Below are 13,989 nucleotides of genomic sequence, written 5' to 3' on the forward strand. Positions count from 1 at the left end.
TTCTCATCCATACCCTGGTGATAAATACCTAAGTTGTTTCTAACTGCACTCCACCACACACAACACTGCCATGCAATCAACAGCCTTGTAAATGTTCCCTCGTGGACCTCTATGAGAATTTCTCTGTGATATATATTCATGAATGGAACCCAAGATCATACACATGCTTAACTTTGATAAATACTACCCAGGTGCTTTCTGGAATGGCTGAACCAGTTTAATACTGTGCAAAAAAGAGTTAACATATCAGGCCTGAGACTGCTATCCCTAAAAAGGCCTGCTTGAAAGGTTGGCCCTTGGCTGGCATCTTGGAACTTGGATCTCAAGAGATTTTTCACCATTCCCTGACGAGAGTGGCTCACTGTGCCTAAACTATTTGTATGAACAATGTGGTTTATGCAGAATACTTGCTTTCCTTCTGGGAGTCTGGAATTTTGGTACATGCTAGGCAGAGGGTGCCTACATGACCAGCCACCCATAGAAATCTTGGGCACTGAGTCCCTAATAATTTTCCCTGGTGGACAACATTTCAAAAGTGTTGTCACAACTCATTGCAAGGGGAATTAAGTGCATCCTGTATGACTCCACTGGGAGAGGACTCTTGGAAACTTACACTTGGTTTCCTTCACACTTTGCCCCATGTGCCTTTTCCTTTTGCTGATTTTGCTTTGTATCCTTTAGTTGTATTAAATCACAACCATGAGTATGACTATATGCTGAGTCCCGGGACTTGTAGCAAATCACTGAACATATGGGTGGCCTTAGGGTTATCCCCCCACTACACATTCCCATAGTAAAAGCAGGAGAATTTGCAAGAAAACTTACTCTTAGTTGCACACTTTCATGTGTCATTTGAATTTTATACCATGTGCATGTATTATCTCTTTAAAAATAAATACTTTATAAAACGGGGGAGAAGAGTTGTCAAAACAACTAGGTCACCTGTGAATAAGACACAAAAGATATTAGAGAACCACAGAGGTATAAAGTGAAACCTTCTTAAATCCATGTGAGGAAGCCCAAAGACGGTAAGGAACTTACCCAAAGTTACCCAGACAATCATTATAGACAGGACTCACATCCTCACTTCCCTGTTTCCTAGTGTTCCTTCCTCTAAATCATGTAGCCCCTTTTCCTACACTTGTCACTTCCCCTACCCTAGTGTTCTCCCTTAAATGCCTTGCAGGGGTCTAGTTTCATGCTGACCATGGTCTCTCCTTTCTCAGATTCCTGGAATATATGAATATGTTCAGAGTCCCTCCCAAAGCACTGGGTCCCATGGAAACTGAGCCCCATAGGAGCAGAGAAGAGAAGTTGAAGAAAAATCCTACTGATAATTATCTGGAAGGAGAAAAAAAAGGCATGGAGAACAGTAAAGAAGAAGAGTCCTTGGACAAATCACAGTACCTTCCTAAGTCCTCATACTCTAGCAAGGGGATGAACATCAGGGTCAGAGAGGAACCCATCCCCTACCATGGGGCAAAGCAACTGAGCAGAACCAAATAGCTCAGAGACTTCTTCCATGGCTTCCAAACATCTCTCAAAACCCTCCCCAAAGGGGAAGATGCTTACGTGCTCCAGGAAGCAGGGTCCTATCTCGCTGAGGTGGGGGTCATCATTGTTGTACTGTTTCTCCAGGTCTCTTACGAAGCCCATCTGAAACCTGTAGATGTCTTCAATGTTCCCAAAGATCACCTTCAGTTGCTCATCACTGAACATGTCCCTTCTCTTCCGGCATTGCTTCAGGTAGCCCTGCAGACAAAGCAAAAGCCCAGGTTGAGGATGCCCTTCACTCCCTGGGGGCTTTACCACTTCCTGAGCATTTGGGAGCCTTATTTCAGTATCATGAAGTAGACAGGGAATAACCATTTACACTTTTCATACAAGAAGATTGGGGTTTAAAGAAGGAAGTCACTCCACCAGTGAATAATTAGGAAAGATGGATCTCAAGCAAAGGTCTTCAGACTGCAGACTCCAGAGCATAGAGCCTTTTATGACAAGGACCCCCAAAAGTCATAGGACCCTTTATCAGAATCTGGGTAAACACAAACATTTTCACTTGCTTTAGTAGTGAGTTACTGGTTTAGCTGGATTGATTCACAACTCTAATGTTCTATTTCTTATAGGACCAATCCAAAAGGTCAGGTAGGAAAACTTCCCAAAAGGGAACAGGAATTGACAAAACCAAACCATTCTTTAAAGTGGGTGTCTTAGCCATCTAAGGTAGCTGGCTAGGAGAGAGAGTTTGGATGAGCTTAGCCAGCAAGTTCACAAGTGGCCAGGCATGTTGTTTTTAACAGGGTAAGTATTTAGGACACATTTGTGAATAAATGGATGAATTAATACAGCTAGCCACTGATGAAGGAAGAATCAATGAAAGAGATTCTTGGTCTGATAAGAGAGCACCGAGATAACACAATCAGACTCAGGACACATTGTAAGTCAGGGCAAAAGAAACCAAACACAGTGTTCCGTTCTAAAACTACTGGTGTAGATTTTTAACTAATGGCCACTGTCCTCATTAGAAATCATTAGCATGTGAAAATGTTCTGGTGAGAATGAATTATGGTCAATTGCTTTCATCCAAAAGCTAAATGTGATTATTATAACACTTGTTGGGCCCCTAATGAGGAGCATTTATGGTGAATGACTTATCACTTCTGGTCCTAACTCTATTTTGTCTCCTCTAACACAGCTTGCAATGAAGTCATTTAGGCATACTCCAGGAAGATCCTCATCCCTGGCTTCAATGCCCTTTACCAACCCCTACCAAAATCTCACTTATCTTAGCTCTTCTTACCCTCCAATTCAGCCATCAATGAGTGTCTTTAAAACAGTTTGCAAATTAATAATTTGTGCCAATAATGTGTTGACATTTATTTATACTACTATTTATTGTTGTTTTGATTCGCATTTCTCTAATGATTAGTGATGTTGAGCATTCATTCATGGGTTTGTTGGCAATCTGTACATCTTCTTTTGAGAAATGTCTATTTAGGACTTCTGCCCATTTTTGGATTTTTTTTTTTTTTTGATATTGAGTTGCATGAGCTGCCTATAAATTTTGGAGGTTAATCCATTGTCAGTTGCTTCATTTGCAAATATCTTCTCCCATTCTGAGGGTTGTCTTTTCATCTTGTTTCTGGTTTCCTTTGTTGTGCAAATCTTTTAAGTTTCATTAGGTCCCATTTGTTTATTTTTGTTTTTATTTCCGTTTCTCTAGCAGGTGGGTCAAAAAGGTTCTTTCTGTGATTTATGTCATAAAGTGTTCCGCCTATGCTTTGCTCTAAGAGTTTTATACTGTTTGGCCTTACATTTAGGTCTTTAATACATTTTGAGTTTATTTTTCTGTATGGTGTTAGGGAGTGTTCTACTTTCATTCTGTTACATGTAGCTGTCCAGTTTTCTAAGCACCAATTACTGAAGAGGCTGTCTTTTCTCCACTGTATATTCTTGAATCCTTTATCAAAAATAAGGTGACCATAGGTGCGTGGGTTAATCTCTGGGCTTTCTATCCTGTTCTACTGATCTATATAGCTGTTTTACTGCCAGCACCATACTGTCTTGTTTACTGTAGCTTTGTAGTATTGTCTGAAGTCAGGGAGCCTGATTCCTCCAGGTATGTTTTTCGTTCTCAAGATTGCTTTGACTATGTGGAGTTTTTGTGTTTCCACATAAATTGTGAAATTTTTTGTTCTAGTTTTGTGAAAAATGCCATTGGTACTTTGATAGAGATTGCACTGAATCTGTAGATTGCTTTGGGTAGTATAGTCATTTTCACAATGTTGATTCTTCCAATCCAAGAACATGGTATATCTCTCCATCTGTTGGTATCATCTTTAATTTCTTTCATCAGTGTCTTATATTTTTCTGCATACAGGTCTTTTGTCTCCTTAGGTAGGTTCATTCCTAGCTATTTTTTAATTTTCATTGCAATGATATATGGGATTGTTTCCTTAACTTCTCTTTCAGATTTTTCATCATTAGTGTAAAGGAATGCAAGAGATTTCTGTGCATTAATTTTGTATCCTGCTACATTACCAAATTCATTGATTAACTCTAGTAGTTTTCTGGTAGCATCTTTAGGATTCTCTCTATATAGTATCATGTCATCTGCAAAGAGTGACAGCTTTACTTCTTCTTTTCCGATTTGGATTCCTTTTATTTCTTTTTCTTCTCTAACTGCTGTGGGTAAGACTTCCAAAGCTATGTTGAATAATAGTGGTGAGAGTGGAAAACCTTGTCTTCTTCCTCATCTTAATGGAAATGGTTTCAGTTTTCACCATTGAGAATGAAGTTGGCTGTGGGTTTGTCATATACAGCCTTTATTAGGTTGAGATAAGTTACCTCTATGCCTACTTTCTGGAGAATTTTTATCATAAATGGGTGTTGAAGTTTGTTGAAATCGTTTCCTGCATCTATTAAGATAATCACATGGTTTTTCTCCTTCAGTTTTTTAATATGGTTTGTCACACTGATTGATTTGCGTATATTGAAGAATCTTTCCATGCCTGGGATAAACCCCACTTGATTATGGTGTATGATCCTTTTAATATGCTGTTAGATTCTGTTTGCTAGTATTTTGTTGTGGATTTTTGCATCTATGTTCATCAGTGATATTGGCCTGTAGTTTTCTTTCCTTGTGACATCTTTCTCCGGTTTCAATATCAGGGTGATGCTGGCCTCATAGCTTGGGAGTGTTCCTCTCTCTGTTATATTTTGGAAGAGTTTGAGAAGGATACGTATTAGCTCTTCTCTAAATGTTTGAACAGATTCTGCCTGTGAAGCCATCTGGTCCTGGGCTTTTGTTTTTCGGAAGATTTTAAATCACAGTCTCCATTTCAGTGCTTGTGATATGTGTTTATATTTTCTATTTCTTCCAGGTTCAGTCTTAGAAGGTTGTGCTTTTCTAAGAAATTGTCCATTTCTTCCAGGCTGTCCATTTTATTGGCATATAGTTGCTTGTAGTAGTCTCTCATAATCCTTTGTATTTCCACAGTGTCAGTTGTTACTTCTCCGTTTTCATTTCTAATTCTATTGCTTTGCATCTTTTCCCTTTTTCCCTTGATGACTCTGGCTAATGGTTTATCAATTTTGCTTATCTTCTCAAAGAACCAGCTTTGGGTTTTATTGATCTTTGCTACTGTTTCCTTCATTTCTTTTTCATTTATTTCTGATCTGATCTTTATGATTTCTTTCCTTCTGCTAACTTTGGGGGTTTTTGTTCTTCTTTCTCTGATTGCTTTAGGTATAAGGGTAGCTTGTTTATTTGAGATGTTTCTTGTTTCTTGAGGTAGGATTGTATGGCTATAAACTCCCCTTTTAGAACTTCTTTTGCTGCATCCCATAGGTTTTGGGTTGTCATGTTTTCATTGTCATTTGTTTCTAGGTATTTTTTGATTTCCTCTTTGATTTCTTCACTGATCTCTTGGTTATTTAGTAGTGTATTGTTTAGCCTCCATGTATTAACAAACTTTTTTCCTGTAATTGATATCTAGTCTCATAGCATTGTGGTCAGAAAAGATACTTGATACAATTTCAATTTTTGTAAATGTACCAATGCTTGATTTGTGACCCAAGATATGCTCTATCCTGCAGACTGTTCCATGAGCACATGAGAAGAAAGTATATTCTGTTGTTGTTGGATGGAATGTCCTATAAATATCAATTAAGTCCATCTTGTTTAATGTATCATTTAAAGTTTGTGTTTCCTTATTTGTTTTCATTTTGGATGATCTGTCCATTGGTGTAAGTGTGGTGTTACAGTCCCCTACTATGATTGCATTACTGTTGATTTCCCCTTTTATGGCTGTTAGCATTTGCCTTACATATTGATGTGCTCCTATGTTGGGTTCATCAATATTTACAGTTGTTATATCTTCCTCTTGGATTGATCCCTTGATAATTATGTAGTGTTCTTCTTAGTCTCTTGTAATAGTATTTATTTTTTTTTATTTTTTATTTTTTTTAGTATTTATTTTAAAGCCTATTTTGTCTGACATGAGAATTGCTATACCAGCTTTCTTTTGATTTGCATTTGCATGGAATATCTTTTTCCATCCCCTCACTTTCAGTATGTGTGTGTCCCTAGGTCTGAAGTGGCTTTCTTGTAGACAGTCTATATATGGCTCTTGTTTTTGTATCCATTCAGCCAGTCTATGCCTTTTGGTTGGATAATTTAATCCATTTACATTTAAGGTAGCTGTTGGTATGTATGTTCCTATTACCATTTTCTTAATTGCTTTGGGTTTGTTATTGTAGGCCTTTTCTTTCTCTTGTGTTTCCTGCCTAGAGAAGTTCCTTTAGCATTTGTTGTAAACTGGTTTGGTGGTGTTGAATTCTCTTAGCTTTTGCTTGTCTTTAAAGGTTTTAATTTTTTTGTCGAATCTGAATGAGATCCTTGGTGGGTAGAGTAATCTTGGTTGTAGGTCTTTCCATTTCATCATTTTAAATATGTCCTGCCACTCCCTTCTGGCTTACAGAGTTTCTGCTGAAAGGTCAGCTGTTAACCTTATGGGGATTCCCTTGTATGTTATTTGCTGTTTTTCCCTTTTAATGTTTTTTCTTTGTATTTAATTTTTGACAGTTTGACTAATATGTTTTTTGGCATGTTGCTCCTTTGATTTATCCTGTATGGGACTCTCTGTGCTTCCGGGACTTGACTGACTATTTCCTTTCCCATATTAGGGAAGTTTTCAACTATAATCTTTTCATATATTTTCTCAGTCCCTTTCTTTTTCTCTTCTTCTGTGACCCCTGTAATTTGAATGTTGTTGCATTTAAAGTTGTCCCGGAGGTCTCTGTGACTGTCTTCAATTCATTTCATTCTTTTTTCTTTATTCTGCTCTGCAGTAGTTATTTCCACTATTTTATCTTCCATGTCACTTATCCGTTCTTCTGCCTCAGTTATTCTGCTATTGCTTCCTTCTAGAGAATTTTTAATTTCATTTATTGTGTTGTTCACCATTGTTTGTTTGCTGTTTAGTTCTTCTAGGTCCTTGTTAAACATTCCTTGTATTTTTTCTATTCTATTTCCAAGATTTTGGATATCTTTACTGTCACTATCCTGAATTCTTTTTCAGGCATACTGTCTATTTCCTCTTCATTTGTTTGGTCTGATGTGTTTTTACCTTGTTCCTTCATCTGCTGTGTGTTTCTCTGTCTTCTCATTTTGCTTATCTTACTGTGTTTGGTGTCTCCTTTTCACAGGCTGCAGGTTTGTAGTTCCTGTTGTTTTTGGTGTCTGCCCCCAGTGGCTATGGTTGGTTCAGTGGGTAGTGTAGGCTTACTGGTGGAGGGGCCTAGTGCCTGTGTTGTGGTGGATGAGGCTGGATCTTGTCTTTCTGGTGGGCAGATCCACTTCTGGTGGTGTGTTTTGGGGTATCTGTCACCTTTTATGATTTTAGGCAGCCTCTCTGCTAATGGGTGGGGTTGTGTTCCTGTCTTGCTAGTTGTGTGGTATAGGGTGCCCAGCAATGTAGCTTGCTGGTCATTGCATGGAGCTGTGTCTTAGCATTGAGATGGATATCTCTGGAAGAACTTTCGCCATTTGATATTACATGGAGCTAGGAGGTCTCTGGTGGACCAATGTCCTGAGCTCAGCTCTCCCACCTCAGAGGTACAGGCCTGACACCCAGCCAGAGCACTAAGACCCTGTCAACCACACAGCTCAGAAGAAAAGGGAGAAAAGAGAAAGAAAGGAAAAAAAGAAAATAAAATGAAATAAAGTTATCACAATAAAAATAAAAAGTAATTAAAAAAAGAAGGAAGAGAGCAACTAAACCAAAAATCACATCCACCAATGATAACAAGTGCTAAAAACTATACTAAAAAAAAAAGCAGACAGGCAGAACCCTAGGACAAAGGTTAAAAGCAAAGCTATACAGACAAAATCACATAAAGAAGCATATACATACACACTCACAAAAAGTGAAAAAGGAACAAATTATATATGTGTGTATATATATATATATATATAAAAGGTGGAAGAGAACAACCAAATCAATAAAGAAATCTATCAATGATAATAAACTCTAAATACTAAACTAAGATAAACCTAAAGTCAGGAACAAATTAGATGCAGAAAGCAAACCCCAAGTCTACAGTCGCTCCCAAAGTCCACCGCCTCACTTTTGGGATTATTCATTGTCTATTCAGGTATTCCAGAGATGCAGCGTACATCAAGTTGACTGTGGAGATTTAAAGCACTGGTCCTGAGGCTGCTGGGAGAAATAACCCTTTCTCTTCTTTGTTCACACAGCTCCTGGGGTGCAGCTTTGGATTTGGCTCCGCCTCTGCATGTAGGTCGCCTGAGGATATCTGTTCTTTGCTCAGACTGGATGGGGTTAAAGTAGTAGCTTATTAGGGGGCTCTGGCTCACTCAAGCTGGGGGGAGGGAGGGGTACATAATGCGGGGCTAGCCTGCAGCAGCAGAGGCCTGTGTGACGTTGCACCAGCCTGAGGTGTGCCGTGTGTTCTCCCTGGGAAGTCGTCCCTGGATCATGGGACCCTGGCAGCAGTGGGCTGCAAAGGTTCCTGGGAGAGGAGTTGTGGATAGTGACCTTTGCTTGCACACAGGCTTCTTGGTGGCTGCAGTAGCAGGCTTAGAATTTCATGCCCATCTCTGGTGTCTGCACTGATAGCCGTGGCTTGCGCCCGTCTCTGGAGCTCATTTAGGCAGTGCTCTGGATCCCCTCTCCTCGTGCTCCCCGAAACAATGTTCTCTTGCCTCTCAGGCAGTTCCAGACTTTTTCCTGTACTCCAATCAGTCTAGCTGTGGTGCACTAGCCCCCTTCAGGCTGTGTTCATGCAGCCAACCCCAGTCCTCTCCCTGGGATCTGACCTCCGAAGCCCGAGCCTCAGCTCCCAGCCCCCACCAGCTCCAGCGGGTGAGCAGACAAGCCTCTTGGGCTGCTGAGTGCTGGTCAGCACCCATCTTCTTTTCTGGAATCTCTCCACTTGGCCCTCTGCACCCCTGTTGCTGCACTCTCCTCTGTGGCTCCGAAACTTACCCCCCGGCACGCCCTGTCCCCATCAGTGAAGGTGCTTCCTAGTGTGTGGAAACTGTTCCTCCTTCACAGCTCCCTCCAACAGGTGCAGGTCCTGTCCCTATTCTTTTGTCTCTGTTTTTTCTTTTTTCTTTTGCTCTACCCAGGTACGTGGGGAGTTTCTTGCCTTTTGGGAAGTCTGATGTCTTCTGCCAGCGTTCAGTAGGTGTTCTGTAGGAGTTGTTCCACATGTAGATGTATTTCTGATGTATTTGTGGGGAGGAAGGTGATCTCCATGTGTTACTCCTCCACCATCTGAAGGTCTCCCCCCAAGGGCATATAAGTTAAGATGAGTTGGCAGTGGAATATGACTGCCAAAAAAAAAAAAAAACTAATGTCATTTTCAGTTAGGGATGAAGAAGAAACAGATTGAGAGGGTGGAATGAGAAGTCATAGGAAGGTAATCACACCCCTGCAGGGGAGCAGCATTCAATTCTGAGCCCTATTTTCAGAGGAACATGGAGTAAAGGATACAGAGACAGTGGGAAGTCAGCAGGGTAGAGAGATCCCTGAAAAGCAACACCATGAAGAATGGTAGAAGGAACCAGGGCTGTTTGTCCTGGAGAAGAAAAGACTCAGAAGACCTCTGAAGGCCTATTACAGGGCATAGGGAGCAGAAGGGGTCTATAGATATTACTGTTAAGCATGCTTCAAATGCCCTCTAACTCCATCTGCACGGTAAAAGAGAATAGGGTGATATGGCAGTGGGTGTGAACTGATTGAACAGAGGTAGTTTTTGAGAGCCTCACCTGTCCTAGGAGTAAAGCGAGCATGAGTATGAAGGCATTACAGTAGGCGTTATCAAATCAATCACAAAAGGCATGAATTAGCCCTGGGACTGCCATGGTAATAGGCAAGGAAGGTTGACTATTTATTTCACTCTGTTTCAAAACCCATGAGGGTTGATTTAAGTCTAGATCTAATGCATTGAGCTATTGGATTGGCCAAAATGTGCCTTCGGTTTTTAAGTAAAAATAAAAGACACATTTTTCATTTTCCCCAAGAACTATTGAACAATGTATTCACCCTTTTGTTCCACTACCACCTGCCATTTTTCAGACAACTTCGTAATTCTATCTTCCCAAATCTTTTTATCTTTTTGAGCAAAGAACTGTTCCAGGTGCCTCTTACAGTCTTCCAGGGAATTGAAATTTTATCCATTAAGAGAATTTTGTAAAGACAAAAACAAATGCAAATCCAAAGGTGTAATGTCTGGTGAATTTGGCAGATGAATCAGAACTTCCCAGCCAAGCTGTAAAAGGTTTTGCCTGGTCATCAAAGAAACAAGAGGTCTTGCATTATCCTGATAGACGATTATGCATTTTCTGTTGACTAATTCTGGATGCTTTTTTTGTTGAGCGCTGCTTTCAGTTGGTCTAACTAGGAGCAGTACTTGGAATTAATCGTTTGGCTTTCTGGAAGGAGCTCATAATAGAGGACTCCCTTTTAATCCCACCATATACACAACGTCACCTTCTTTGGATGAAGACCAGCCTTTGGTGTGGTTGGTGGTGTTTCATTTCACTTGCCCCACGATCTCTTCCATTCCACATTATTGTACAGTATCCACTTTTCATTGCCTGTCACAATTTGTTTTAAAAATGGAACATTTTCATTATGTTTAAGTAGAGAATCACAAGCAGAAATATGGTCAAGAAGGTTTTTTTCACTTAACTTATGTGGAACCCAAACATCAAAGCGATTATAACATAACCAAGCTGGTGCAAATGATTTTCAATGCTTGATTTGTATATTTTGAGTATGTCGGCTATCTCCCACGTGGTATAATGTTGATTATTCTCAATTAATGTCTCGATTTGATCGCTATTAACTTCAACTGGTCCACCTGACCATGGAGCTTCATCCAGCAAGAAATCACCAGCACAAAATTTCACAAACCATTTTTGACACGTTCAATCAGTCACAGCAACTTTTCCATACACTGCAAAAATCTTTGCGTGTTTCAGTTGCGTTTTTACCTTTCTTGGAATAATAAAGCATAATATGCCAAAAATGTTGCTTTTTTTCTTCCATCTTCAATATTAAAATGGCCACACAAAAATTCACCAATTTTGATGTCTTTTTTAAAATGTACACTGATATGACAGCTATCACATACATTCTAACAAAATTGTTTCAAATTATGTTAAAGACAACTAAGTGCTACTAGAGCCATCTTATGGATAAAACGAACGAACCTTTTGCCCAAACCAATAGAATTAGTGCCTTGATATGGGATACAAATTGACCCCATGACCTCCAGGGAAGATTCCAAAGATCTCAGGGAAATAAGGTGGATCAAAGAACCTCTGGATCACCTAGGGTTTGAAAAACCCTTTAGGGAAAGGCTCTTGCAAGTCTGGACTTCAGTGTCCCCATCTCTAAAATGCATATATCAGAAAAGATTTCCAGGGCCCCATTCAGCTCTTGACTCTCTAGAGATATCATGTACTGTTTTGCCTGGAAGCCTAAGACCTGACAGGGGACCTGATAAACGTCTTGAAAATAATTTTAATAAAACTAGGGAATGATGACCATGGTTGTTCTGTTCACAGCTGTATCTCTAGAGTTTAATATAGTACCTGGCATATAGTTGCTGCTCAATAGATATATGTTGAATAACTGCAAAATGACTAGCTCTTCTCATGCTAATGATGACAAAAGGTAAGTTAGCAGCAGAATTCTTAAATTGTTAGTTTTCTTTTCTTCTTTTATTCAGGATGTCTTTTTTTCAAATTAAACAAAACCATTAAAAAATAAGAGGATGACAGGAAGAAGACTATTTGCAACTTGGAAAACTGACAAGGGATTAATATCTGGAATATACAAGGAACTCCTATAAATCAGCAAGAAAAATATGAGAAACAATGGGAAAATGGGCAAAGGATGGGAACAGGGCCTTGAATGTCCAGGTGGTATAGATAGGTAGGGCCTAGAGCAGCCAGAAATCCCTGGGCTGGTCACTTCAGGCCAATGAGCTGCCTCATCCTTTTACTTTAGTATGCTATACAAATATTACTGTTTTATACAATGTATTATTTTCGATGTATACACCAAGATGTAAAGACCATTGGAAATCATCAGAATAGGCAATTAACAGAAAGAAAAAAAAACAGTAAGTTTGAAAACTCCAGGCTTAAACATATCAAATGCAAATGTCTTGAAGCTATAGTATGATAAACTCTATTAGACCTAGGAAGAATTTCTTGATGGTGAAGGGTATAAGACAGTAATACGAATGACTGAGGAAAGCTAGTTCCAGCTTTTCTGGACGCATTTGAGGACAGAATTTATTTCATAGATATCAGATGACTGAGATGATCTTCCTCAGAGAGGCAGATGAGGCAACTTTATAAGGCATATTTAACTTTGCTTGCCCTGTGTCTCAGTCTCCCTGATCATAATATTATTTCTAAGATTACAAGAGGTAATATCACCAATCATTGGTCAAGGTGACCTAGAATTAAGCCAGTACTCTTTTATCCCACTGTCTGGATTTAGAAAGAAGAATGTCATCTTTTCAGAGAACTCATTAAAAAATATATTTTCTTTTACTGGCTTCACTGAATAACTTTGATACAAATAACTCTATTTCCTACTTCCTCATTTGTAAAATGAAGGTATTGTAACTTAAATGTTTGTGAGGCATTTTCTGTTCCCAGGAGTAATTAATAAATGAATGAATGAATAAATAAATAAATTAATAAATATTTTCTAATAGATAGTGACTTTTTCCTATACTGAATGCAGTATTAAGTGATCTCCCTTAACCTACAGAAAGAGTAGATTATGCCTTGTTAACACATTCATGCCTGAGTAAGACATGCCTCCATGGGTATCAAGGAGGAAATGGCAAAACACGCAGAATCATGGATCACTACCACAGCGTTCTTTAGTGAAAGCATACCTAGATCTCACAGAATCAGAGAAAGTAAGAGTCAGACAACACTTAAAGAGCAACTCTACCAACCTGCTAATTTTAGAGTTGGGGAACAAGGTCCAGGATGGAAAAGATTCACCTGACATTCCTCAGTCAGTTTGTGACTAAGGTGGGACCTGAACCTGGAACTCCCAATTCTGGTTTTGATATTCTTCTTATAAATCATATTGTTCCTCATAGCTTTTGGTTTAGGTAACACAACCCTGAGCTAAAATACTGCCTTCTGGCCCATCAAGACACAGCTTTCTCTACCCTTCTTTTGCTCTAGCTAAACGTTCCTTTGACATCTGTGGTTGAAGGATGGGACAAAGAGATACTTCCCATTCCCATTTAAACTCTTAGCTTCAGCATCAAGAATAATAAAGAGATATGAAACTTGCAGAACACCAACAAAAGCTTTGCTTAGGTTGGCTAGATTAGGCAATTCCTCAAAACAGGGTCATAGCACTCTCTCTTTTGGAAGGATAAATACTTGCATTGCTGTTCTGAGCCCATGCCCTGTAGGAAGAGGCCAAGATGTTTGGTAGTTGGGAACAAAATCCTTCTAAGACTAAGACTCCCACTGGGTCAGTGCCTGAGAACTCTGGGAAAGTAATTTTGCCTATTAGAGACTCAGACTGTTGATCTAGAAAATAGGAATAACAATAACAACCTATTTCCTGTCTGAAAATCAAATGGCATAAGATGTGAATGTACTTTGCCAAAATAGTACATGCATGTGAGCACTTATATTTAATTCCAACTTCCAAAAGTAGTTATTGAGCATCTACCATCTGCCAAGCACTGTGCTAGATGTTGAGGATGTATCAGTAAATCAATAAAAAAAACCCTTTCCCTCATGGAATTTACTTTCTAGTAGGGGAGAAAGGCAATAAACAAAACATAAAAGCAAAATATATAATAAGTCAGAAAGCAGTAAGTGCAATGGAGAAAAATAAAACAAGATAGTACATGGTTACAATTTTAGATAGAATAGTCAGGGAAGGTCTCAAGGCGATGATA

At 39.2% G+C, this 13,989-nt stretch overlaps 1 protein-coding gene across 9 annotated transcripts in view; it reads right to left on the reverse strand.

Moving 5' to 3' along the window:
* ARHGEF9 (Cdc42 guanine nucleotide exchange factor 9) overlaps window positions 1-13,989 on the reverse strand; it is a 223,590-nt gene that overhangs the window by 82,451 nt on the left and 127,150 nt on the right. For all 9 annotated transcript variants that reach the window (XR_009560590.1, XM_060291795.1, XM_060291801.1 and 6 more), the window contains one exon: window positions 1,573-1,752. Coding sequence is in view for 8 of the 9 variants with exons in the window: in XM_060291795.1 (XP_060147778.1) it covers window positions 1,573-1,752 (180 nt within the window). In the remaining variant the exon portion in view is untranslated. The remainder of the gene's footprint in view (window positions 1-1,572; window positions 1,753-13,989) is intronic.

Source organism: Globicephala melas, chromosome X (assembly GCF_963455315.2).
Source record: "Globicephala melas chromosome X, mGloMel1.2, whole genome shotgun sequence".
Lineage (NCBI taxonomy): Eukaryota > Metazoa > Chordata > Mammalia > Artiodactyla > Delphinidae > Globicephala > Globicephala melas.